Source organism: Taeniopygia guttata, chromosome 8, assembly GCF_048771995.1.
Source record: "Taeniopygia guttata chromosome 8, bTaeGut7.mat, whole genome shotgun sequence".
Classification (NCBI taxonomy): domain Eukaryota; kingdom Metazoa; phylum Chordata; class Aves; order Passeriformes; family Estrildidae; genus Taeniopygia; species Taeniopygia guttata.
The window spans coordinates 30495169-30521018 of NC_133033.1; the positions used below are offsets into that span (position 1 = coordinate 30495169).

At 57.2% G+C, this 25850-nt stretch overlaps 2 protein-coding genes across 2 annotated transcripts; one reads left to right on the forward strand and one right to left on the reverse strand.

Moving 5' to 3' along the window:
- Positions 1-1705: 1705 nt before the first annotated feature.
- On the forward strand, positions 1706-15453 carry STX6 (syntaxin 6). Its single transcript, XM_030279619.4, has 8 exons — positions 1706-1859; positions 4175-4344; positions 4906-5000; positions 6642-6704; positions 8770-8892; positions 10094-10200; positions 11691-11785; positions 13308-15453. Exons 1-8 carry the CDS (start codon positions 1825-1827, stop codon positions 13382-13384), a joined length of 765 nt encoding a protein of 254 aa, XP_030135479.1. The 5' UTR covers positions 1706-1824; the 3' UTR covers positions 13385-15453.
- A 488-nt stretch (positions 15454-15941) lies between these two features.
- On the reverse strand, positions 15942-24002 carry KIAA1614 (KIAA1614 ortholog). Its single transcript, XM_032749735.3, has 10 exons — positions 23929-24002; positions 22683-23201; positions 22062-22125; positions 20843-20992; positions 19047-20269; positions 18851-18971; positions 18021-18231; positions 17529-17641; positions 17201-17385; positions 15942-16572 (listed from the first exon to the last, which is right to left on the reverse strand). The coding sequence occupies exons 2-10, from the start codon at positions 23197-23199 to the stop codon at positions 16379-16381; spliced, it is 2778 nt and encodes a 925-aa protein (XP_032605626.3). The 5' UTR covers positions 23200-23201; positions 23929-24002; the 3' UTR covers positions 15942-16378.
- Between the last annotated feature and the right edge of the window lie 1848 nt (positions 24003-25850).

Here is a 25850-nt window from a genome sequence, read left to right on the forward strand (position 1 = left end):
TTTATTTTAATTAACTCTAGTAGGGCTTATCTCTAACTAAAATCTTAGCTCCTCTAAAATCTCTAAACCCCTTAAAATTTACATTTCAGGGTGAGGGAACAGATTGCCCAGAGAGGTCTGTGGGGACACAACCCTGTGCCACGTGCTCGGGGGTGAGAAGGGAGGCGGCACCGCCGTGCTGCCTTCCGCCCTGACCCGTGCTGGGCGCCATGCGGTGGGTGGATGTTGGAACTCAAAATGTCCCTCAGATATTTTTGGAGGTTCCAGGCCCTGGTCAGAAGCATTTGAGACCCTGGCAGGCAGCTGGAAACAGCTGTGATTTCGGGTTTGAACCATGGAACGATGTACCAACCTTGCAGGAAGAAAAAGAAGTCACAAAAGTTTAGATATTATAGTAGAAGTAGGTACAAAGTAGAGGAGAGAATTTTTTAATATTGTACAAGGGGGTTTTAACACCTGTACAGGGTTTTTTTTTGTTCTGTACATGGCGGTCAGAGGTTTTAAGATGGAGGGGTGTAGGCCGGTCCTGTTCCTCCTCTTTCTTCTTCCTTGCCTCCATGTTCTTGGTGATGTTGGCACTCACAGATTGGTTTAGAGTAGAAAGGCAGCATTTAATATAGGTAGTAGGTATTGGGTGTGAGAACCCCGGGATTGATTCAGGGGTCTCGTGTGGTGGTAAAGTCTCTCCTCCAACCCGTGCTTCCAAAGAAAGACTCCGCAGCTTCTTGTGGTTCGGTCTCAAGGCAGTTTATTGCTAGCTATCTAAAAGATTGTCTTCACCCGCTGCGGCTGCCTAGGTCAGCGGCCCAGGCAGAGACACACACACTCCTGACACCCTCACTGTCCGGTGTCTCCGTCGTCTTTCTCCCCGCCCAGGGCTGCTGCTATCTTTTATATGATATATTACGTATTATATGTTTACAGATTTCCCCCAATACCTACTATCTATGTTACAATGTGCTCTTCTACTCTAAACCAATCTGTGAGTGCCAACATCACCAAGAACATGGAGGTAAGGAAGAAGAAGGAGGAAGAACAGGATCAGGCCCACTTTCCTCCATCTTAGAACTCCTGACCCCCATGTACAAAGTAAAACCCCCCTGTACAGGTGTTAAACCCCCCCTGTACAATACTAAAAAATTTTCCCCTCTAATTTGTAACTACTTTTACTATACCATCTAACTCTCTGTGACTGCTTGTTCCACCTTCAAAGTTGGTAACTCATTTCATGGTTCAAACTCAAGATCACAGCTGTTTTCAGCTGCTTGCCAGGGTCTAAAATGCTTCTGACCAAGGCCTGGAACCTCTGAAAATGTCTGAGGGACATTTTGAGTTCCGACAATTGGGGAAGAACTATAAGCATTTAACATGTAATGTACCATATAAAAGACAGCAGCAGCCCTGGGCGGGGGAGAGAAGAAGCAGTCGGGAGTCAGAGAGGATGTCAGGGTGTGTGTGTGCCTCTGCCTGAGCTCTGAGCAAACCACAGCAGCCCGAGAAGAAAATCTTTTAGATAACTTGCAATAAACTGCCTTGAGACCGAACAACAAGAGACTGCTGAGCCTTTATTGGGAAGCACGGCTTGGAGGAGAGACTTTTCCACCACACGGGGTTCAGTCAGGTGGGAGGGACACGGGGCGCTGCGGGACTCCCCGGGCAGCACCGGGACGAAGCCGCGGCCCCTCAGCGCTCCCGGTCCCGCCGCCATGCCGGTGTGACGTCACTTGGCCACGCCCCCCGCGCGGCGGGGCGGGGCTGGCGGAGGGCGGGGCCCGGGACGGGGGCGGGGCCTGGCGGCGGCCGAGGCGCGGCGACGGCAGCGCCATGTCGATGGAGGACCCCTTCTTCGTGGTGAAGGGGTGAGCACCGCGCCCCCCGCCCGCCGGGACACGGCCGCGGGGATGCGCGACCCGCCCGGGGGCGCGGCGAGGCTCGGGAGGCCGGCGGAGCGGGGGCGAGCGGCGGGCGGGGGGTCTGTGTGGGGGGGGGGGAAGATGGCGGCGGGCCCCCCGTGCTGTGAGGGCTCCGCGCCGGTCCGGGGCCTGTCCGCCGGTGTCCGCCGGTGTCCGCCGGTGTCCGGGCCTCCCCAGGCCCTGGCTGCAGGTGCGGCCTGGGGACAGTGGGAAAGGTGGAGGGAGCAGGGAGCGAGCTGTGGGATAAACAATGGCCATGAGAGGAAGCCTGCAGAGAAGAGCCTGAACGCAGGGAAATACCAGCTTAAGGTGGCCAAAGGAAAATTGTCATTAATAGGGTGAAAGGAGCTCTGTTGGAGCTACTGCAGAGGGTCCAGTGGAGGGCACCAAGATGATTTGGGGTCTGGAGCATCTCTCTGGTGAGGAGACACTAGACGAGCTGGGCCTGTTTAGCCCAGAGAATACAGAGGGGATCTCATCACTCCATATAAATATCTCTATGGCGTGTCATGAGGATGGTGCCAGACCCTTTGCAGCAACAGGCCATAAACTAAAACTCAAGAAGTTCCACCTCAAGGTGAGGAAGAACAGCTTTCTAGTGAGGGTGGCAGAGCACTGGAAAAGAGTTTGCTGCAGACATTCCGAACCCAACTGGAGGTATCCCTGTGTCCCCTGCTCTAGGTGACAGTGAATGACCCACAGAGGTCCCTTCCAGCCCCAGCAATTCTGTAATTCTGTGAAAGCAGCTCCATCGCTGAGCACTGCCCTCGGGCCACCTTCAGCTTGTGCTGGGTGCTGCTCTTCTGCCCCTTGTCACAGCGAAACAACCCCAAGGAGCAGCAGAGGGGCTCCTGGTGGGGTGTTTGGGAGAGCCATGTGAGAAGAAGAAGTGTGGGAATGGATATTGGTACAGCCAGGGAAAATGAATCCCTTCACCAGGATAAACTGGTGCTTAGAGGAAAGTGTAGGAGTCGCCATGGGTGGGGAACAAACGTCCTGTCAAACTTTCCAGAGATGTTCCTGCAGCGGTGGGGAAGGGAAGGGAGGGGAAAGGGGATGTGCTGCCGCTCCCACAGTTAATTATTACCTGGCAGGTCGGAGGGGCTGCTGGTGGTGTAGCCACCAGAATTGCTACTAGTTTGCTTTCCTGGTGTCCGTAACTCCTCCCATCAGAGGACACACAGCTCTGCTTTACATTCTTGCTGCTGGGGACTTCCACAAGTGTGGGGGGAAAAAAAGAAAAAAACAAACAGCCAAATGAAACCAAAACTTGTGCTGGCAAGTAGAGGAGGGAATGAAGTTTTCCAGATCCTCAGTGCAGGCTGCTGGCTTTAGGGCACTCAGAGTGGCAGACTCGGAGCTGTAGGCGTGTGAGAAGAGGAGGGACATGCATCAGAGTGCTGAGAAACTGCAGCTTAGACAGCAACTGGAGGGCCAGCTGGATCAGGCCCTGGTGGAACTTACAGAGGTGCAGTCCTGGCGCGTCAGTTCATCTGCCCTGGGCCTCCCCTGCTTTCCTTCACTGGGGTGAAACACCTGACTGCTGTGTGCAAGCTCATGGTGGCCTCCTTGGACACCAGCACATCGTCTGATCTCCCCTGTGAACCTGGGGGAGCAGTTCACAGCTTGGGACCGCAGAGTTTGTAAATGCAGATAACCACACTGAGAGTCTGTGACCCAAATTTACAAACCTGCTTGCCCCAAACCAGATGTGTCAGCAGTGCCTTCAACTGCTGTGAATGCACTCGTCTCCAAAAGAGCTTAGAGCAGCAGAAAAAACTTGTGTTTCCTAAGCCAGCATAGTAGGCCTGTGTATTTTTTTTAAATGCTGAATTAAAATAAACAGTTCTGCATTCAACAGTCTGCCTGGCTGTGCTGTGGGGACAGTTCCTGTAATTCTGTGTGCCCTTGGGGTATCTCACATGGGTACTTAAGGGTCTTGAGAGGAAAACTGTTGAGAGAGGAATGCAAAGTGTGGATTGCCAAAGAGCTGCCTTGTTCAGACCCTCTGCCCTGGCTTGCCTGGGTGAGGCTCAGCAGCTTCCTCTGAAGAAATAGGTCCCTTCGGGAATAACTTCATGCTGCAGTGAGATACAGGGCAAATCCTTATTTTACAAAATAAACACGATGTTGTTGGAAGGAGAGGTGATTGGGAGGAAGCTGTGGCATCCCTGCTCAGCTGGACACCGGGCTGTCCCAGTGTCACTGCTGCAGGGCAGCTAGTGATAAATCTTGGCTTCTCTTCACGCTCTTACCTGCAGGGAGGTGCAGAAAGCTGTGAACACTGCCCAGGGGCTCTTCCAGAGGTGGACAGAGCTCTTGCAAGATCCCTCCATTGCCACAAGAGAAGAAATCGACTGGACCACTAATGAGCTCAGGAACAACCTGCGGAGCATCGAGTGGGACCTGGAAGACCTGGATGAAACCATTAGTATCCTTTTTTTGGCCCTTTGGAGGGAGTTGCAGTTCTCAGGTTGTACTAAATAGCCAAGTCCCAGTGCTTGTCACTCTTTGCAAAAATCAGAACTGCTTGGGATTGAATTTTGCATTCACATTGGCTTTTCTCAAATTGCAAATGAGACATTAGGTAAAGGATTTTCCTTTTGCCTTTTTGTCTCCCTTTTTGCAAGGTATATTCTAAGAGGCTTTGTTCTAGAAAGCCTGTTGTGTTGTGTGAATCTGCATTTCTGCGGAGTCAGTTCATTCTCTAGGCTGCCTTCCAGAAATACTCCTTTCCCCTTGTGCTCCTCTGAGTGCTTCTGAAAACACTGCCCAGCATCACAGAACCAAAAAACCACATGGAAAAGAGAAACCTTGTGTGTGTGCTTCACAGCACATTCCTGCCATGTCTCCTTTTCCATCCAGCCTGCTGTTGTTTGCTAATCAGATTTTGGGAACGGGCAGAACACAGAGGCCCCTTGGCAGGCTCGGGGTTTGTGTATCCGTGTGTGCACCCAGCCCTGCTTCGGGCACTCCTTGACTTGGTGCCCAGGCATCGTGGAGGCAAACCCACGGAAATTCAACCTCGATGCCACGGAGCTGGGAATCCGCAAAGCCTTCATCACCAGCACGCGGCAGGTGGTCAGGGTAAGGAACCTGCCTTGGGCTCAGGGTCTGCAGGGAATTGGTGGTTAAAAAAGGAAATCTTGGAGAGCAGAGAATAAACCTGCCACCTGCTGAGTCTCAGGCTTCCTCCTCTTCCCCGTGTGTTCCCTCCTGGAGCTGCCTGGAAGGGCTTGGGGGTGCTGGTGCCCCATGGAATTCCCTCCTTTTATGCTGCTGACCCTTGAAGTCTTCACACTGCTCTGGCAGCAGTGAGTGGGAACCTGTGGCAACGGGAGGAGGAGTGAAGAGCCAGCTGCAATGTGGAGCTTCCCTTCAGAGCTGAGGGAAATCTCGACTGTAGCACTGGTTTTCAGCCAACAGGGCGACCACTTGGGGCACTGACAGATGGTTAAAGCCTGGTGTTACTGACACGGTGACTTCAACTTCCTACCCCTGCAAAATAGTCCAAACAACCACTGGATTTATTTTTAACTTGAGGAAGATTTTTTTCTAGTTTAAGCTTACGCTTCAGAAGCAAAAAGGGGATTTTAAGAACTTGGTGGTAACAAATAGAGAAGAAACATCTTTCCAAAAGCTTCACTGCCTGGTAGCAAGCCGCTAGTTAGGAAGTTTTCTGTCTATTAATAGCTAGACTGAGTTTCTGCTGCCCCTCATGACTCTGATATTGCTGCTCCACAAAATGTACTGGTGTGGCTGGCAGCAAGCCTGTTACCCTACCTGCAGTCCTGTGGTCTGGATGCAGTTCCTAAGGCTTGCTGCCTGGAAACTGATCCCAAAACCACAGTGGCCCCAGGTAGCAGGCATATGCTTGCTGCCTTGTTCTCAATCTAGTCTGCTCCCTAATGGGCAGGATCAGGCAAGCCTGCTCTCTGGTCCTCTCCTCCTGGCTGAAAAATGCTGGCTAATGGCTTTTGGAGCAGGGTCTTCCACTGGGAAATGAAATTTGTAAGTGGCCCTGTGCAGCTGACTTCCAGTTTCCTTGGGGGAATTTGTGATGCACTGCAGCTAGTGAGAATTAACCAGGTGGGGTGTGGTGGTGCTCTTCAGTGATGTGCTGCACATCTCTGAACAGTAAAACACATCAGAACTCTGCTGGTGGATCAGCCTCTGCCAGATGACATTGACTAGTTGCTAATTTATGAAAACTGGGTTATGTTATATTGTGATGGAGAGCCTTCTGTGGTTAGTGACCTTCTGCAGGAGTTCCACAGCAAAAATTAATTGGTAGGAGAGAACATTGACACAGTCAGAGAGGATGGCCACAGGACAGGAAATCTACCTTATACTACGGAATATAAAACCAGATGCAGTTAGAAATAAAGCAGAGGAGGTTATAGTCTTCAAGGCCTTGACAAACACATTCTGTCAACAGGAACATTAGTTTATTATACAAATCAATGTGGTTCTGGTTGTAGTAGAGAAAAACGAGTAGTAAATGAGAAATATTTTCAAAATATCCCAATGCTGTTGATTCCAGTATTAGTATAATAATGAAACTTTCTATAGTATGTTTCCAAACTCTTCAAAAAGTGTGGGTTTTCAAAGAAAGTATCTCTTCCCTCTTTCCCCCTTGTAGAACCCTTGCTGGGTATAGACAGCTCTGTAGCACCCTGAATTTGCCTGTCCAGTGTTCACATGCTTCTTCTTTTGTTGAATGAACAGGACATGAAGGATCAGATGTCAAACTCTTCCGTGCAAGCGCTGGCTGAAAGAAAAAACAGGCAGGTGAGAACCAGAAAGGGGCAATGGATTTCTGCTACAATGTATGTGCTGTCTGGTGTCCCTCCCCTTACAAACCTTGGGTGTGGGAAGGGGCTCCCATGCTGCAGCCAAGCTGTGTTTGAGCCGTGTCCATTTGGTTGCCCTGGGAGAGCTGCTTCTCACAGCCACGTTGCTGCCAGCCTCTCCCAAGCCTCTTTCAGAGCAGCAGTAAGTCAGCACTCACCATCTGTCTCTGTCTTCAGAGCTGGTTGTTTACAACTGTCAGCATTGCACCATCCCATGGAAAGGGAAATCTCCCTCCTCCTCCTCCTCGGGGGGAAGCAGCTCAGAATCCATGTCAATGAACGTAATCCTGCGCTGTGCTGGATTTAGGAGCCAAGATGGTGCAATATCCTTTCATGCAGCTGCTGCTTGTAATAGCTGTGTAAGAAGATGGAAGGAGCTCCAGGAGTCTCATGTTGTCTGCACTTGTAATCTAAGGAATAGAAACAGATGCAGCTTGTGCTCCTTCCTGGCTGATGGAGAGGCTGTAAGGAGATACTGGGGCTGACTTCCAGACCCGCTCCAGTAAAAGCTGATGTGTGCTTCATACAGTTAATTGTCTGTGCTGCATCAGCCTTGCCACACGTGGCAAAACCAACAAACTGAGAAGCACAGAACTCATTCCTGAGTTTGTCACAGGGTTAATTGATGTGCTTGGCAAACACTCCCAGCAACAAAGTCCCTGACACCCTTGCTCAAACAAGTCTGCAGCTTTCCTGCAATTTGCTGCTTTCCTTTGCATGAGGTTCCTGATAGCTGCAGGAGACCATATGGCCCAGCTCATGTACTGACATCTGGTCAGGAAAACTGACTTCCCCTTGCTGCCTTCCTCTCCTTTCCCAGCCCCTCACCTTCATTCCAGACTGCAAGGCTTGTGCTGGGCTTTGTGTCTGAGGGGCTGGCTGGCAGTGACCTGACCCTCACAGCCCAGGCTGGCAAACAGGCCCTTTCTAATTGAAGCTGCAGGCAAAGCTAGTGCACTGCATTAAATAAAAACTAGCTGCCCTTGCCACAAACTGGAGGGACCAGGAGCTTGCTCAGTGATCGGGCAGGAACAGCCAGATGTCCTGCTGGCTTCCTGCATGGTCAGTCTGTCAGCTTTCCTCACCCCTCCTTGAACCTTGTAAGTCAGATGAACCATAGACTCCGTCTGGTTTTCAGCCTGACAGAGTAGCCTGGTCATTGTCTTGCTGTTCTTCACAAATAGTCATTCCATCCTGCCCACAACCAGGAGCTGCAGGGTGGTCTGGTTAACAAGTCAGCCTGCCTTCCACACTGGAGGGCACAGTCCCTAACCCTTCCCTAGTGCTGCAGGGTGCAGTTCCTCACTTGCAGGTCATGTTCATTCTCCAACATCTGTAGCTTGGGTTATTCCTCTTGCTGGGCCCAGACATATTTGGCTGGAAAGCCACATCTTTGCAGGAGCTTATCTGTCCAGGCTTTAGGCAAGTAGCAAGAATAACTTTCTTTGCTGGCAGCTGAAGAGCTTGCTGGAGGGATAGGCAGCCTGGATCATAGACCATAAGCATACAGCGCTGCTCTGGTTATATACTGCATTATTTTACTGTCAGCTCACCTGGTTAAGTACTTTATCCAGACCCTCTTAAGCCCCTGTCATTAGCAGCAGAGTGCTCAGATGGAGCTGTACATCTGTTAACACGATATACCCAGACACTTCCCAGCTCACATGTCCTAGCACACAGTGCTGCCTCTTGAGCAGGCCTCTGCCAGTCCTTTGTGCTGTGCAGGCCTCCTGCACACACTGTCAGTCAGCCACACTCCAGCTCTCCTGCTGCTGGAGAGACATCTCTGCAATTCCAGGCTGCAGAGACTTCCCAGGCTGGCATTTTGTCTGTGTTGGTTTAGTTCATGACAGCACTTTGGCTGAGTAGCAGCAGAGCAGGAGGAAGGGGATGCTGTGCACGTGTGTGCACAAGTGTTGCCTTGTCAGCCTTCCCACCTCACCCTGTAGACTGGCTGGGAGCAGGCACAAGGGTGTTGCTAAGAGCTCTCTGCATCTGTTCAGGCACTCCTGGGAGAGAGCGGGAGTCAGAGTTGGAGCTCTGGACCTGACAAATACAGCCGTCTGGACCGGGAGCTGCAATTAGCAAATTCACATTTCATCGAGGAGCAGCAAGCTCAACAACAGGTAAGGCAGCTGGCATCACAGACTAAATAGCTTTGCTTGCCAAATGGGTGCCAGGGGGACTGGTCTGGCTCCAGGAGCCTGACAGTCCTCTCTTTGCTCGTGCCGTGTGTCTGTGCATGCATTTCCTGTGCAGCACAGCTTTGGGTGATCTCGGCACAAGGCTTTTAACCCTGGAGCTGTGGGGCTTCTGCTGTGTTTAGGAGGTAGTAGGCACAATCTGGAAGATGTAGCACACTAGGATTTAATAGTGCAAGATTGTTGAAATCCTTGGGAGAGTAGAAACACTGCAAAAAGAAAAGGGCCCATTTGTCTTATGCAACTTCCCCTAGTTAAAATTGTTTGGTGTTGTTTTGTGTGCATCTCCCATCAGAACAGGCTGGGAGCAGGAGCACGCGCCTGCTTCCTTTTCCTGCTTTTGTCACCGTGAGATTAGTGAGAAAGGCTGTGTGAGGGCTTGGGAGAACCCCTGGTGAGGCACTTCCCAGCTGACAGGGGAGTTTGCCTGGAGAAGTGCCCAGGCCAGGCACAGACTGGAGAACTGCAGGGCCTTGACACAGGCAGTGACTCGGAGGTGGCAAACTCTTCTAAAGCTCCTGACCAGTGCTGCCACCTCGGCTTCCAGACATGTTTTACCTACTGACTCCAGGGGGATAAATAGCTTCAGAAATAGGTAACTAGGGTAAAGCTAATCCTTAGCGTGACTGTGCCCTGAAAATGACTTAAAACAGCAGCAGACTTATTCCTTTGGCACATTCAGAGCCAGGCTGGTTATTTTTAGCTGTAGAAGCTGCAACAGCCTTCTGCTTGCATTAACTCCCTGTTAGCTGCAGCACATTCCAGGTGGTTCCCAGGCATAGCATCAGTGTGCCTCCCTGGCCAAGGTTTTGATGACTAGCCCTTGGATCTTTCCAAAGTCACTTTAGCTGTGCATGCAGCATGGATGAGCTGAGGCTGGATTTGCAGGGATGTCTGGAGCCTGCTGTGCCATGGGGATGCCATGCCATGGAAACTTTCCCCTGGTTGTTTCCTCTCCAGCATTTCTTAGGAATGCAGACCTCATTCCTGGTGGCTTAGGTCTGAGCCCGGGTCTCACAGCTGATGTTGGCCGAGCAGCAAGTACTTGTCCACTGGATGGGCTGGCTCCAACCCAGCTGCAGGCAGCACATCTGTAATTGCACATTTCTCTTCTCTTTGGCCCCAGTTGATTGTGGAGCAGCAGGATGAGCAGTTGGAGCTGGTCTCTGGCAGCATCGGGGTGCTGAAGAACATGTCCCAGCGCATTGGTGGGGAGCTGGAAGAGCAAGCAGTGTAAGTGTGAGACACGGTGGCAAAAACCTGGCATGGGGCTGGCTGCAACATGGCTGGATGTCCTCACACACCTATCTCTGCCTCTGGTAGAGCCTGGAATTCACTGGTCCCTCAGGCAGCCTCTCCCTGCCAGCCCATGGAAAGCATTTTGTACTGCAAGGATCCAGCTGCAGCCTCCTTCCTTTAGAAGCCTGCATCTAGGGCAGGCTTAACTGCCACCTTACTTTTCCTCCTCTCCTTTTCAAATGCTCCCCCTCAGGCAGCCAGCAGATAAGGGAGAGAGGTACTGTGCAATGCAGATGCTGGCCACTTCTCCACTCTGCAGGGTTTTGTGCTGCCCCTGGACAACTGCTGGGGCCAGAAGCTCTCAGCTGTGCCCTGAAACACACAGCACAGTGCTGCTCTTCATCACTGAAGCTAAAAATAACCCTCACCCACGCAAAGGGTTAAAGGGCAGCTCACAAAGTCATTCTTCATCCATCCATTTACATAAAAATTACATTTCTTTCCCAGTTCTTGTCCTTTGCAAACAAGTTCTCAGTTGTGCAGGCTAACAGCTATGCTTCCAGAAAGGCTTGAAGGGTTCATGCCTAAAACCCCTCCTTGTTTGGCTGGTAGGAGTCTGGAGGGCCATGTCTCTTGTGAAGTGATTTCATATTGGATGGAGAGGAGGAACTTTCAACTTCCCTCCTGTGTCAAGCTGTGCAGCATGAGAATCCTCTGCTCTCAGAGAGGAGATTGGTGTGGTGTGTCTGTTTCTGGATCATCACATAAGCCATCAGTGCTTGCAAGATAAGCTCGTAACTACCACAGTGAGGTTTTCCCCGCTGAATGAAGGTTTAACAAGTGCCCTGGCACTCCAGATGAAGGAGTCTATCCTTTTAAATGTATTTAGCTTTAAAGTCCCACTGGCTGGAGACAATTGGATTAGTACCTTGACTCTGGATGCGCACTGGCATTGACAAAGCATGGATTCAGGAAGGCTTTCAGATTTATTACAGTCACTGTGTGGAGGAAATAAAAGGGTAACTTCCACACAAAGCTTGAAAAGCACCTTAAAAGCAACTGCAGAGGTTGTTCCCACTTGATACATGGCTGAAACAAGATTTTAGTTTAAACTGCAAGCCCCGAACAAGAAGAGAGATTTAAAATCCAAGCTGACACGTAGATGCTAATCACAGATTATAAGTGAGACTCCTTTTGTAAGGAGGAATCCCCTCCCCCACCTCTCACCTTTCAGATGTGTGTAGAGTTCAGCCACAATCACCCAGGGAGGATCTGGCAGGAATCCCACCAAAGCAGAGCTGCTGTTTCAGCAGGTTTTTTTCCCCGCCCTCAGGCGCTTCCAGGAGGGGAGGCCCCATTCATTTTGCCTGCCAAGGTGTGATACTCTGCTCACATCAGTGTTTTGATCCACGTGTGTGAGTGTGCTGCAGAATGCCCAAGGGATGTGCCACGTGCTGACCAGTGTCCTGCTTCTGTGTCCTTAGGATGCTGGATGACTTCTCCCACGAGTTAGACAGCACTCAGTCGCGCCTTGATAACGTCATGAAGAAGCTGGCCAAAGTGTCTCACATGACGAGTGGTAGGTCCTGGGAAGTGGGATCCAGTCCCTGGAAAGGGACAGACAAGCCCTTGGATCCTCAGGCTGGGACACTGTGCTCCCACCCACCCAGCCAAGGGGAGGGAGCAGCTCTCAGTTCTTGAAAGAAGGGGAAGGTTTCCAAGCCCGGCAGCTGCTCCTGCCCAGACACTGCTCTGCTGCCTGTCCCCTCCCTTTGTTTTATTTACAGATGCCTTTCTATTTATGCTGCTGCTGCTGGGAAAATCCCCCCTCTATCTGGTGGGAGGGGAAGCTCTGCAGCCTCCTGCTCTGCTGCAGTTTCCCGGGCTGCCTGTGGAACAAAAGCTGTCAAGGTGCCATTAAACATCGGCCACCCTGTGTGGTTTGCCAGGCACCAGAATGCCCGCAGCAATCCCCTTCCCACATCCCACCTGCCCTGGGGCTGCTGGTGCCTGCAGGCTGTTTGTGGGTCACATCTGTCTCAGCTGGTAGAGGAAAGAGCTGAATTCTGTGCTGAAGCCACAGAAAAGTCCTTATAAGGCTGTGCCTGAAGCCGGGGGCAGAGCAAACAGGAAGCCCGGCCTGGCTGCTGGGAAGTGCCGCTGCCGGCTGCCTCTGAGCCTGGCACCGTGCCCAGCCAGCGCCTCCTCCAGCACCCCTCTCCCCTGGGTGCTCAGGACCTCGGGAAGGCAGCAGCCTGTCAGGAGGAAAAGCATTCCTGCTCTGCAGCATTAGGCTATCTGGGATTTATGAGGTAGTGGGGATACAGCCCTAGAGAGACCACTTGGAGTGCTGGCAGTGCGCTTTGGGTCAACAGTAGCTCAGCAGCAGCACTACCACGGGTGAACACTATGTCTCTGTCCTTTCCTGTGGGAAAACCCGTGGATCTCTGCAGAGTGTTTCTGAGTGTTGTGAAAGAGCATTTCTGCTGGAGACGCCTATTCCAGGGAGAGCAGGAGGGCTCTTTCTGGGGTAGCTGCTGTGCCTAGGAGTTGAGGGGGTGCCAGCAGCTGTGTCCCCACTGCTGCACCATCATCCACGGAGAAGACAGCGGCTCTCAGAGGTGATGTGAGCCAGTCTCAGAGGTGTGTTGAGCCAATGAGGTGTAAAGATGTCCAGGGAAATCTGATTCCTGGCCCTGTCCTAAGGGAAGCTGCCACAATCTCTTCCTGGCAGAGCTCCTCAGGGCAGCTTTCACCGGATCACTTCTTGTTCCTCTGGCAAACAGATTACTCCATGAATGAACAGCAAACACAGCAGCTCTCTGCTTGCTCCTTCCAATTGCTTTTGAGCCAGCTTTTCAAAGCTGTTTGAACCTGGTTGGGAAGAAGCCTCAGAATTCCTACAGCTGTTCCCAAACCCCAGTGTATCCTGGAGGAGAACGCCTCACTGCAATATTCAGTGCCACAGTCTTTCTCCCACAGGAACTGGCTTTTTGTGGCTTAAGCTTGAATTTGGTTCCTAGCAGTACACAAAGAAAAATGCTCCTCCAATTTACCTTCTCCACTAAAGCAGGAAGACTGATGCTTCCTTTTCTTTCCAGATCGACGGCAGTGGTGTGCAATTGTTGTCCTCTTCGTCATCTTGCTAGTGGTGCTCATCCTGTTTTTTGTCCTGTGATGACAAAAACTGAACTTCCTGGGACGCCCCCTCCCCGCCCCCTTGCCCCGGCAGCGCGGGGAAATGAAACTCTCCCCATTTCCGTCCGCCCTCAGAGATCCCCGGCAGGAACAGCACCCGTCTCTCTCCATCCTCCTCCAAGGACTGCGGCTCAGCTGCGCTGGCATCTCCCCTGGCCCGGGAGACAGGGCGGAGCGCTGGGGCTGCCTCCTCCCCTGCTGCGGTGCAGTCTGAGCCCAGCTCCGGATCCGTGGAGCTGCCTGACCCCCGCGCTTCCACCCGTGCAGGTAGGAGCCGGTGAGAGCTGGACACAGAGCAGCGAGCCCTGAGGAGGATGTGACGGGGGGAGCAGTTACTGAATTCACTGAGCATTACAAACTGCGCTGCCAGTGCCAGCCTCAAGCATTACTAGGAACGGTGAAACCCCCCCCAAGCCACAGCAAGGGAGGGGAGCCCTGGTCCTGCTCCCCGTGCCCCTCCCTGCCTTCTGTGGGCGGGCTCTGTAGCACCAATTCTCTGCCGAGAGAGCACAGTGAGTCCTAACAGAGCTTTCCTGCCCTCTACCTGGGCAGAGGGCAGAGCTGTAGGGTCTTGTGCCCTGCCATCAGCCACCCAGGCCCCGTCAGACACCGCAGAGCTTTAAACCTGGGGTGCTGCACACCGAGCGCTGGCAATCAGCCGTGAGCCAGAGAGGGAGAGTCTGGAAGCTTTTAAACTTGCCTCCCTCATTATACAGGCCTCTAAAGCTCATTGACTGATGCTTTCTTTGCCCTTCTGTAACTGCATCACTGCTTCTGTTTAACAGCTGCTTCCCTTTGGCAAGTGATTTGCCAAGTCTAAAATAACTTATTTTTTTTAAGAAAAAAAAAAAAACTTTAAAGATTTTTTTGATGACCATTAGAGCCACGTTCTCTCTGCGGGTGCACAACACACATGATCAGAGGAACAGTGCTCAGTGATGTATTTTAAGTGTATACGAACTTGTAAATAGATGTCTTAATTTTTCCCAACCGCTATTTTTTGGACACCTCCATTGTAAGCAACCAAAAGGCAGGAGATTCAAAGCTAGATCATGTTTCCATATTCCTTCCCAGTCCTTTTGTTACCTCCCAGTTGTTTGTCACTCAAGTTGTCTCAGCAGTGTTGGATTCCCTCCAGGGAATGTGAAGTAGCCAGGTGGGCAATACCAAAAATGTGTTGAAAAGAGCTCCCCTGGGCAGTGTCACTGCAGGGAACAGGCAGAGGGACCGTGCTGCAAGCACCAATTGTGGGATAGGGGGTGATTCTTGAGGAAAGCAAAACCAGTTTCTTACTCCAGTCTGCTCCCATATTTTAAGTTGCAAACATGAAAAGACTCAGCACTGGCTGGCTTATGGCTCCCAGATGGGGCTGTGGGAGGAAGTTAATTGGCACTGACGCAAAGACTTCTGCTGAAATTGCAAATCGCCCCCAAAATCATCCCCCTCGCCTTAGAATCTTGCCACCGGACGGCTTTACCTCCGGAACTGAACACTCCTCCCCCACCCCGGCTTCGTGGCTCCCTGCGAGGTCTGCGTGCCCCAGTCCCTCCCGCAGGCGCTGGATGCACAGCCGGCGGCTCGGTGCCTTCCGCAGCCGGGCGGGGCCGGCCGGAGCCTCCAGCCCGCCCGGAGCCTCCAGCCCGCCCGGCTGCTCCTCAGTCACGCACACGGGATGCCTCGGCGCCCACCTGCACTCGGGATTCCAGTGGCTCCTTATCCTTGCAGAGCATCCCTGCAGGGAATAGGTGGTGTCTGCGTACGGACTCCGTGGGTCTGTACCTCTCCAGGAGCACGGGTTCCCAGGTTCCTGGGAGCAGGGCTGGCTGCTGTTTGCACACCTCTGATCCCCATGTTACTTCCAGCGTGTTTGTGCATCCTTCGGGAATGACTCCCATGTAGGACTGCTCCTTTGGTAGTCCAGGGTGTGGCCCAGCTGCTGACATCACCACAAGCCACCGAGTGTCTCTGGTCCCTTTCCCTGTGTACATTTGCTTTTCTGTCGCTGGTGGTGCCCTTCCCTTTAACACTAAATAAAGGTGCAGCAGCGTAGATCTCCGCTCCTCCTTGCCTCACTCTTGGTCCTGGGACAAACTCGGGGTCCCCTGGCACCAGGGAATGGGAAAAGCTCTCCCACCAGCATTTGCCAGGCATCACCGTCCTGGTTTTTGAGGCATAAGCAGCACCTGCAGTTTCTGGGGTCACTTCAGCATTGCGGGCAGCTGTGCCCAGCTGTGGGGTTCCTGCAGACGGCTGTACCCAAATGTGGGGCACTGCCGTGCAGAGGGCAGCCATTGCTGATGGAGACATTCCAAAGATGTGTTTTGCCTTCCATGGCTGGAAAAAAGAACCCCTCAAAATCCCCGAGGAGCCCTGCAGGTGGCTGAGTGTCCCCACCTACCTGCCCAGGGCCCCCCAGCACCACAGCATGGTCAGGAGGTGGCTGGTGGAGCAGCAGGGCCATGGGAAAAAACAACTAGCAAAGGCCCTGTGGGCACAAGCACCACCCACCCCCTCCATGCCACAAGCCAAAGGCGCTGTTCTGTTGTAGCAGAGATGTATTTTTGGGTTTCAGTTTGAAATCATTTAAAAGAGCCTCACCAGCCCTCCAGCACGAGGTGGCAGTGCTGGCAGGAAGCCCTCTGTCCCCTGGGGTCACGGAGATGGGGTGTCCTCATGCTGGTCACCCCGGTGCCCAGCAGGACACACCCACCCAGCTCTGTCGGGGCCAGGCTCTCCCCTGTCCCCCACACCTGGGCAGCTCCTGGAGACTCTGGGGGGGTCCTTGGTCCCACACTCGCTGCAGGGGGACACGCAAAGCCACCTGCCCCCACTGCGGTGCGGCCAGGCGGGTCCTGGCACCGCGAGGCAGCTTGGTCCATGTCTCCATGCCGTGCCACTCTGCAGCATCCTGGGACATCAGTGGGCCGCGGTCCTTCTCCCAGCACTGGGACATCTCCTCGGAGCCGTGCCAGGGCTAGCGCGGGGCCGGGCGGTGCCGCAGCACGCGCAGGGCCAGGCTGTCGGCCCGCAGCAGCAGCTCGCGGATCTGCGCCAGCCCCAGCCCCGAGACGGCCGCGCCGTTCACCTGCAGGATCTCGTCCCCCACGCCCAGGAGCCCCGCGTAGAGCTTGGCCGTGCCAGCATCCGCCATCTCCTGCACGTAGACACCTGTGGAGGGAACAGGGATGGGTGAGAGCCCTTCCTGCCCATGGAGCACCCAGGAGCTGCACAGAAACAAGCCTGTGATAAACAGCCTTTGCCGTGGGCTGCGTGTCCAGAGCCAGGCGCTGATGGACACACAGGATTGTGCGTGGCCAAAGCCACACATGACAGCGGCCCCGCACTTGCATCACCTCCCTGTGGCTGAGCAGTAATGGAGCAACCCCTGTCGCTGTCGAGGCAGGACGGGAATGAGAAGACTCACTCAGAAGGCCGCTGAGAGTAAAACTCCAATTTATTCAAAATACACCGCTCTTTTATACAGAGCTTCGTGAGGACCAACTCCATTGGTCCTGAAGTGAAAACACTTCACACCTTTGGTGCAGAGTGCTTGATGCACAGTGATAGAACTTAACTATAAACAATGTGCCTAACAAGAGAGATAGAGAATTATTTACATTCTCTCCAGCTCTTTCCCAGGCATCTGCCTGGCTAGAAACTCTCGGTTTCTTTTCTTTGACTGAATCTGAGTCCCACAAACCCCCTGCACCCGTGCCCGAGCTCGCCCCTGGGGTGGGACAAGAGCCACCATGGAGAGACCACAGAGTGCCACGGCTTTGGGATGATCCCACCATACCTGTGTCGGGCCGGCCATGGCCGGAGGTGACGGAGAACCCGAAGGCGCCGTGGGGGGGTCGCTGCAGCTCCAGCTGGCTGGTGCCATCAGGGAAGACCTCCACCACGCGCCCCACGGCGCGCAGCTGGCCGGGCGCCCCGATGTCCTCCACGCTCAGCGAGCGCTGCGGCCCTGAGCCCCCCTTCCTGTGGGGAGAGGGAAGATGGGTGAGTGGGGACGAGGGAAGCTGCTGGAGACCAGGTGATGCAGCTCCTGGCAGCACTGAGCCACCACGGCAGCCCAGAACAGCGTCCTGGGCACCGCAGGGATGTGCCAGGCCCCATCCTACCTGTCAGCCGTGGTCTGGGGCAGGAGGTAGGCACTGGCACGGCGTGCCTTTCCCAGTCGGGGATGCAGGCTCTGGATGGAGGCAGCTTTCTGGGGCTGGCAGAAGGGTGACACCTGTGGAGAAACGCCTGGCTGAGATGGGGACAAACACTGTGCAGCACCGCAGTGCTTCACCCACTGATGTGCCGAGGGAGTGGAGGAAATCGGGACATCGGGACATCCCACCCCGCTGGAGCACGCCCCAGCTCACTGCTGAGGAGGCACAAGCATACCTGCTCTTCCACCAGCACCCCTCTCCCTCCTCCCCCCTTCCACTTCCCAGTGGGCTTCGGGCTTTTCCAACGCAGCAGGTTTGGAGCGGTGCATCCCCCTACACCCCCTCCAGGACCGCCTGAGCCACAAATCCACGCTCAGGAGCACTTAATCCCATCCCAGCATCCTTCCCCTTGTGCCACCGCAGTCTCCCCACGCATGGGGCGATGTCCAAGCTCACCAGCTGCAGGGACTGCAGGGACTGCAGGGACGGTGACTTCTTGACCCCAGGGCCTGGCGGGGAGCCGCCGGGGGCCGGGAGCTGCTCCATGCTGTAGCAGCGGAAGCGGCCCAGGCGCTGCTTGGTGCTTTGGCTCAGGCTGCACAGCAGCTTCTTCAGCCCCGACGCCGAGGCGCTGCTGCCCTTGCGGCTCACGGGCTGCCCCGGCTCCCTGCGTGGAGAGGCGGGGTGCTCACACACCGAGTGTCCGGGGTGGCAGCTGCCTCTGGGCTGGGGGTGCATCTTTCACCCTCCTTAGCAGCCTTGAGAGCTGCAGCACGGTGACATCGGGGGCAGCCTCCTCCCCGCAGCACTGACCCAGCACACACAAGTTTGTCGCTACCCAAAGTGACCTGAAGGGCCCCCTCCCTGTTTTCTCCGTTATTTCAGGGGTTTAACACATCTCAGAAGTCCCCTGCTCTGCCCCAAGGGATCACATCCTGCCAATGGGCTCAGAGGAGCCAGCAACACCTTGGAATTCTCCTGCCAGGCTGAGACATGCAGCTCCAGGCACAGGGCTAGCAGGATCGCACTTGGAAAGCCCCAAGGCAGCTGATTTTCCTCAAAAATGAAGAACCCGACACCAGCGAAACACCTCTGTCACATCTGCTCTAACATCCCTGGCAGAACCAGGTGTGGGGAAACGCAGCTCCCCCAAACCCACAGCAACACACGGGCACACTGTAACCCCCACGTGTGGTTTCTGGGAGGTTTCTGGAGCCAGGGAGCTCAGCCCAGCAGCATCCTGCAGTGCCCAGGAGGGATGCTCAGGGCTGCCCGTGCTCACTCACCCGTGTGCCGCGCTGTGCCCCTGTGGCTGTGCTCCCGACGTCCTGGCACCTTCCCCGGCAGGATGAGCAGCCTCCGGGGGCACGGCGGTGACAGGGCTGGCAGCAGGGTGTGACAGCGTCCCTGCGACCACAGAGAGACTGTCACATACCTGTTTCACTGGGGACCCCCCCAACACTCCATGTGTGGGTTCCTTACCTCTGCCCGTCCCCGGGGCGTCCTGCCCGCGGGTGTTGTTGCAGTTGTTGGTGGACAAGGCACGGAGGGGGCTCCCCGGGAGCCACCTGGGGCTGCAGGGGCTCCGCCGCTCGGCCGGTGCCGCCGTGCCCCCGGGCTGCGCTGGGGCTGCGCTGCCAGCACCCGCCTCCGGGCCCCGGAGTCCTTGGCTCGGTGCCTGGCGGCTGCTGCTGGCAAACAGCGCTTTCCTGCAAGGCATCTGGGCACAGGCCTTCTTGGTAGGAGGGGGAGCAGGGACGTGGGTGCCTGGGATGGGGGTGCTGGTCCTCAGCTGCGAGGAAGGCTCCAGGGGCTCGCTGGGCTGCTGCGGGGGGTGAGCCGTGTTCCCCACTCCCTTGCTGCCCCCCAAATGTTGATGGGGTTCCCCATCTTCCCGGCTGCTGGCTCTTCCCGGCGGTGGGGGGCAAACAGGCCCCGGAGCTGAGCCCTCGGGGCCAGCGCTGGCCACGCAGGTCCCGTTCTTGGCCCTGGCCTCTGGCTGCGGGGCAGCGCGGGGAGCTCTGTGCCCGCCAGCGCGGGGGTCCCGGTGCCCCCGCGGGTGGGGGCTGCGGGGTCCTGCCTCCTCGCTGTCCGTCCGGCAGCCGTCCGAGGTGTCGGTGCTCTCCAGGGCCGAGTCCACCTCGTCGATGTAGGTGACATCCCCGATGTAGGTCTCCTTGATCTTCTCGGTGTGGATGCGCTGCCGGGAGGGCAGGATCCACAGCGGGGACCCTCCGGGGCCCAGAGGCCTGATTTTAGGCTCTGTCTGGGCAGCGCTCGGCCCTCTGCTATCCCCTGCGACGCTTCTTTGTGCCGCGGGGCTACTTTTGGCCAGGTCGGGGGCAGCTTGCGCGTCCGTGCCCCGGCCGGCGGCAGCACCAAGGAAGGAGCCGCAGGCGCTGCACTTGCCCCCGGCTATGAGGTCGCCGCTGCGGGCTCTGGGCTGGCCAGCGCCGTCCCCCGGCTGCCTGCTGCCGGCCGGCTCCGCTGCGCTGAGCGCCGAGCCCAGCGCCCGCCGGTGCCGCAGCTGCAGCCGCTCCAGGTACCGCACCTCGGCGTCCCGGACCGACTCGTCCTCGAAGCGGACGCGGGACGGGGACGGTCCCCGCGGCCGCCGCGGCCGCCCGCAGCTCGACTCCCCGCTGGACGAGTCGCTCAGGCTGCCGCCGTCCCGCGGGGCGACGCTCGGCCTCCCGCTGGGCTCCCTGCCGTGGGGACAGACAGACAGACGGACGGACGCCCTGCAGGGGCTGCTCGGCCACCCTGGGAAAGCAGGGCGGGAGGGGGAAAGCCCAGTGCAAAAGACGGAGCAAGGGGGAAAGCCCGCCCTGCGCTCCCTGGCTGTGCTCAGCCCTGCTTCCCTCCAGCCTGAAGCCGAAATCCGAAGAGGCTGCAGCACCCCCCTGCTGCCACGGCTCGGCCTCCATCGCCCCTTCCCTGCCCGAGGTGTGTGGTTAATCATTCCAGGAACACCACATGGCGCATGACCTGGCGAGACGCCGCTGTGGTCCAGCCTCCAGCAGCGAGTCTCGCCCGGGAAAACATTCCCCATCAGCTGGGAAACGCCATCCTCCCACCACTGATATTTCCGTGCGATCATAAACCACAATTAACTGAACACCCCCAAACACTGGGGAAGTGGTCGGGCACGTCCAGGTTACGAGGCCGCACTGCGTGTGCAGCAGGCCGGATCGCAGCTCCGCACGCACACGTGTGCCCGCTCCAAACACGGTGTGGACGTGCCTGGGAACACCGTGGGGACAGGGGGTGGCACTGACCTGGGCTGTGGGACGGCGGCGGGGACGAGGAGGATGTCGTGGCTGGCGCGCAGCGGGTTCGTCCGAGCCTTCATGCGGGCGCGCTGCAGCAGCTGCTTGGCCTGCTCGTGCCGCGGGCTCAGCTCCAGCTCCTGCCCGGCGGCAAAGGCCCTGCAGCGGGCAGGGGGATTAGGAAAAAATAACAGGGATTAGGCGTGCTTTAACAGCGATGACGAGGCTGCTCTGCCCAGGGGATGGCCGGGCAGGCACCCTTCAGTCCCTGGCGCCAGGTGAGACTTTGGGGGCAGTTTCAGCGCTCACACAGCTCGGGCAAAGGCTCAGCCGAGCCAGTGCTTTGTGCCACGGGCATCCCCGAGGTGGAAGGGAAATGGGGGTAGGCACCACCTCCCGTCCCCGTCAGCGTCAATCCTGCGGCGATGGGGAGGCAGGAGGTTTGATTGTCTCGCTGCCTTCCCTTCCTTGCAGGGGGTCTTCCCCCACACCCCCAGCCCGCTCTGACTGCAGGGTGAGGGACCCGACAGCTCTCCCTGCTGCACCACTGCCTTCCTGGCTGGCCATGGCCCTAATCCTCCTGATTAAAATAATCAGCTCAGGCATTCTCCTTGGGAAGCCCGGCCTTAACCTCTTCAGTGCAGCACGGTGGGCACCCGCTGCCCCCCCAGCAGCACCATGGGCAGCACAGGCCTCCCCCAGGCTTTGGCTGCCCTGCTCACAGGAGGTGCTGCATCCCCAGCTCTGCCTTGCACCCCCATCACTGACCCAGCTGCCAGAGCAGAGCAGAGGCAGTGACCACAAGACTGGGGGGGGGGTCTTTCCCCACTCACGGTTCTGCCCTTTGCAGCCCCCAGCTTCTCACCTGCCTTTGCCACCTCCTTATTTTTAGTCCATACCTCTAAGGTTTTTCATTAGTCCAACAAGATTACACACTCCTGCTGCCTCGATCCTCTTAAGCACCTGGAGCAAATTTCTGTCCCATCCTCTTCCCCAGTTCCCTTCCTGCTCTGGTGTCCTGGCAGGGATGTCCTGAGCTCAGACACCAGGGAGACACCCAGTTCCTGTCCCTTGTCCCACGGAAGCACCGCTGGAGCCCAGCCACACTCCCTCACCAGTTGCCCCACAGCCCTCCCCTGGAGCTGCTTCAAAATGTGCATTTAAAATACAAGACTGGGGAGTGGGAAAGAGGGAAATGTCCATTTCTGCCACACTGGAACTGACCTACCTGCAGCCCTCAGCATCCTGCAGCGAAACCCCTGAGTCCCAGTCCCCATCGCTTGCTGGCACCTCTGAAATGCAGGACAGGACAAGGCATTAGCCTGGTTGGATGGCACCCCCATCCTGTTGATAGCAGCCCCCATACATCCCATCCCAACGCCCTCTGCGGGCTCCCCCAGATTTGGCTCTGGGAGATCCCGAAGGAGTGGAACGCGGGGCAACAGCACCTGGCTGTAGGTGTGGGACCGTGGGGATGGGGACATGGGGTCATCGGGGCAGATGCTGTCAAAGGAGAAATGTATTCTCTTTTCTGGTGGCAGTTTGCAGAGGGACAGTGATGCCCACAGACCTGGCGTGTCCCCGAAATTTCCTTGCTCTTGCTTCAGCAGTGAAATTCCCCACCAGGACACCAGAGGGGACTGACGGGTATCACCCAGAGCATCTCGTGAGCACCTCCTACATCCCGGTGAAGGGGATGGGGCGGCCCTGGGGTGTGAGGCAGCAGGGAGCCGCACCTGCAGCGTGGGAGGCTGGAGGCTGCTCCTGAGGACTCCCACCATCCCAAAGGTTTTCCTTCCCGCTTCCCCCAGCTGTACTGAGCGAGCCACCACCTTCCCAAAACACGCACCGGGAGCGGCAAGGCCCAGCACCTCCTGCAGCAGCCGCCGGTTCCTCTCCACCCGCTCGGCCAGCGAGAGCCTCTCCCAGCTCTGCGCCGCGGGGTCGGGCACGGAGGGGCGGCCCCGGTCCCGCAGCGGCGTTCGAGCATCTTCATCCACGGAGGGTCTCTCACGGAGGGAGCCACGCTGCCAGGACCTGCTGCCCTCGTCCGGGGGGAGCTCGGCGCCTCGGGGCACATCTCCCCTGGGGGCCGGGACCCTCCAGAGCCCCGCGGTGCTGCCGCCGCCGTCCCGCGGCCGCTCCGCCAGGTGGGTGCGGAGCTGCGGCCGCGGCTCCTCCGGCCCCGCCTTCCCCCGCCGGGGCCGCGGCTTCTTGGGCGAGGGGCGCTCGGGGGCAGCCGCGGGGGTGCCCGGCCGCCCGCCCCGCTTCTCCTTCAGCGCCTTCACTTTGCCCTCCAGGACGGCGTGAGGGCTGCGGCCGCCCTGGGGCTGCTGCGCCTCAGCGGGAGGGCTCCTCTCCATCATTCCTGCAGGGATAAAACCCAGGGCGTGACCCCTGCGCTGCCCTCGCCCTCCCACCCACAAAGGGCATCACCCCACCTGACCTGGGGGGGTTAAAGCACACGATGCCACCGGCGTGTGCCTGGAGAGGAAGGGCACGGGGAGGTGACACAGAGGCCACCCGTCCGCCCTGAGCACCGACACTCTGCCGGCATCACTGGGGAGCAGGAGGAATGGGGCATCAATGGGGCAGCAATGAGGGATCGGCGGTTCCCCAAAACGGGTGGCCAGGGACTGGGCTGCAGTGCGAGTGCCCGCCCACACTGCTCCAGGTGCCCTGCGGTACCCAGCAAGAACACCCGGAGGGAACTGACACTTCCTGAGCTAAACCAGGGCCCCAAACCTCCGCAGAACACAAATCCCTGGCGGCGACAACTCGCCGAAGGTGCCACCAGACCGCCGCCAGCCCCTGCTCCGCCCCTGGCCCTGGGGCCACACGTGGCACTCGTCCTGCGCCCGCCTCGCCGTCCCGGTGGCACCGAGGGGCCGCTGCCCTCCTGCACCCCGCCGGGAGCATCCCGTCCCATCCTGTCCCCGCTGGCAGCCCTGGAGGAGCCTCCCCCGCGGCCGGGGCTCCGCAGCATCCCCGGGACATCCCCGGGACACCCCCGGAGCACCCAGCTCCCCGCAGCCCCTCACTGCCCCAGCCTGAGCGGGACGGGGCCACGGGCGGGATGCCAGGGCAGTCCTTACCCCCGGAGCAGCATCGGGAGAGGGCTGGGAAGAAGGAGAAGAAAGCGGAAGAAGGGAAGGAAGGAGGGGAGGGAAAAAAAGAAATTAAAAAAAAAAAAAAAAAAAAAAAAAAAAAAGCAACGGCCAAACCAGCAAATCCCAGCCCCTCCAGACGAGCCCGAGCTCAGCCGCTTGGCTGGGCTGTGGGGCCGTGGCTGGCCCTGCCTCCCGCCCCGGCCTCCTCCTCCTCCTCCTCCTCCTCTCCGCGCACCCGGCCCAAGCCAGCCCGGGGCCGGCCGGTTCCCGCAGGGCCGGGCCACGCTGGGGACAGGGAGCTGCACAGGAGGGGAGCCCGCAGCACGGAGGGATAAAGCTGCCCTGGCCCTCCCCCAGGAATCCCTTTGGGCTGCGGAGCCGGGCCCTGCCCGTGCCGGGGGGGCTGTCCCTCACCCCGGCATGGGGACGCTGCTCCCGGCGCTGCGGGGGCATTTCTCCGGCAGCAAAACCCGCCGGCTCTCGGCACCTTCCTGCGAGCATCACGCCTTTGCAGCCGTGCTAAATTCTCCCGCTTGGACCCACGGCGAGCCAGGCCCGTGGCGTTTGCAGGGAGCCGAGCTGGGCACATCCATGCACATCCCTACCCCAAACCCCGCATGCCACCCGTGCCTGCCCGCCACACACCGACACCCCCGTTCTGCCCCCACCCCGAGGCCCAGATGAGGGTCCCGGGTGGGCAGCGCTTACCTGGAGGTGCCAGAGCTGCCGTCCCTGGGGGTCTGAGGGGGCCCAGGGTGTCCCAGCCCCGCTCTGGCTGCCGCTCTAAGCTGTGGCTTTTGATATTCGTGATTGGTTTCATAATCCCGATCAAAAGGAAATCACCAGGATTATGAAATTGTTTTAATCCTCCTGGCTCTGGCCACACCGGCCCCTGCCAGCACGAGCAGCAAGAAATCACTTTTATCTTCTTAAAATGTCCCCGGCCACCCTGGTGGCCCTGGGGCCCTTAGCACAGCCAAACCTGAGCAAGGGGTGACAACAGGGGTGACTCCACGGGGGACAGAAGGAGCATCTTCACTTGGCTGCTTCCAGGCAGCAAGGGCCAGCTGAGAGCTCTGTGTGGAACAGCCCAGCACAGAGGAACCACCCTCATCCTTTCCCCCTGGGGTCCAGCCTCCCCTGTGATGCCAGGACCCATCCTTACCTCCAGGCCATTCCAGAAAGGGATCCTGGCTCCTTTGCCTGAGCTGTAGAGGTGACATGCCTGGGAGATGTCCCCATGGAGCCGGGGTGAGGTGCCAAAGCCGGGGCAGCAGGAGGGCTCCTGCCACCAGCCAGGAATGCCAGCAGGGAGCTGTGGCTGGGATTAAACCTCTGGGAAGCGGCTGCTGTGAGCAGCAACAGGCTTAGAGTGATTTCAAGGCTCTGGGCTCTCTTCTGGAGGGAGATTGATTGCAAGAGGCAATGAAGAGATTTAAAGAGCAAAATAAAAGCACAGACCCCAGACAACCCAGGGCTGGGCTGCTCAGCCTCTGGTCACACATTGTGCTGGCAGGACACCACCTTGGACTGGAGATCAGCTGGAGAGGGGCAACCAAAGGCTCCCAAAAGGACCACGAGCCTTTGGCCAGCACAGCACAGTCTGGGCAGGAGGTTTCCTCCAGTGCCAGACCCTGGCATGTTGGGTGTGAGCTGGGCTGGTGCTGGAGGAAACCTGGGCTGCTTCCCGTGAGCCCCTCCAACCTCTCCTCAGACATCTCCCTCCTCCAAGCACCTCCTCCTCCTCCTCCCAGGACATGGATGTCCTCCACCTCCAACCGCCAGCGACATCCCACAGCTCCCAAGGGAGCCAGAACAGCAGGAGCCAATGCTCCATGGGTGGATGCAGCACAGGGGTGAGACTTGGCAAGACACACACACAGACCAGGGACAAAAGAGCCATCAGA

Excerpts from the sequence above, each read along its gene's own strand:
- STX6 (XM_030279619.4), top strand. The coding sequence starts at position 1,825 with ATGTCGATGGAGGACCCCTTCTTCGTGGTGAAGGG. Across the intron at positions 5,001-6,641 it reads GCACGCGGCAGGTGGTCAGG|GACATGAAGGATCAGATGTC; the intron begins GTAAGGAACCTG and ends TTGAATGAACAG. Across the intron at positions 10,201-11,690 it reads GAGCTGGAAGAGCAAGCAGT|GATGCTGGATGACTTCTCCC; the intron begins GTAAGTGTGAGA and ends CTGTGTCCTTAG.
- KIAA1614 (XM_032749735.3), bottom strand. The coding sequence starts at position 23,199 with ATGATGGAGAGGAGCCCTCCCGCTGAGGCGCAGCAGCCCCAGGGCGGC. Across the intron at positions 22,126-22,682 it reads GCTGGGCCTTGCCGCTCCCG|AGGTGCCAGCAAGCGATGGG; the intron begins GTGCGTGTTTTG and ends CCTGCATTTCAG. Across the intron at positions 18,232-18,850 it reads GGGCACAGCGCGGCACACGG|GGAGCCGGGGCAGCCCGTGA; the intron begins GTGAGTGAGCAC and ends CTCTCCACGCAG.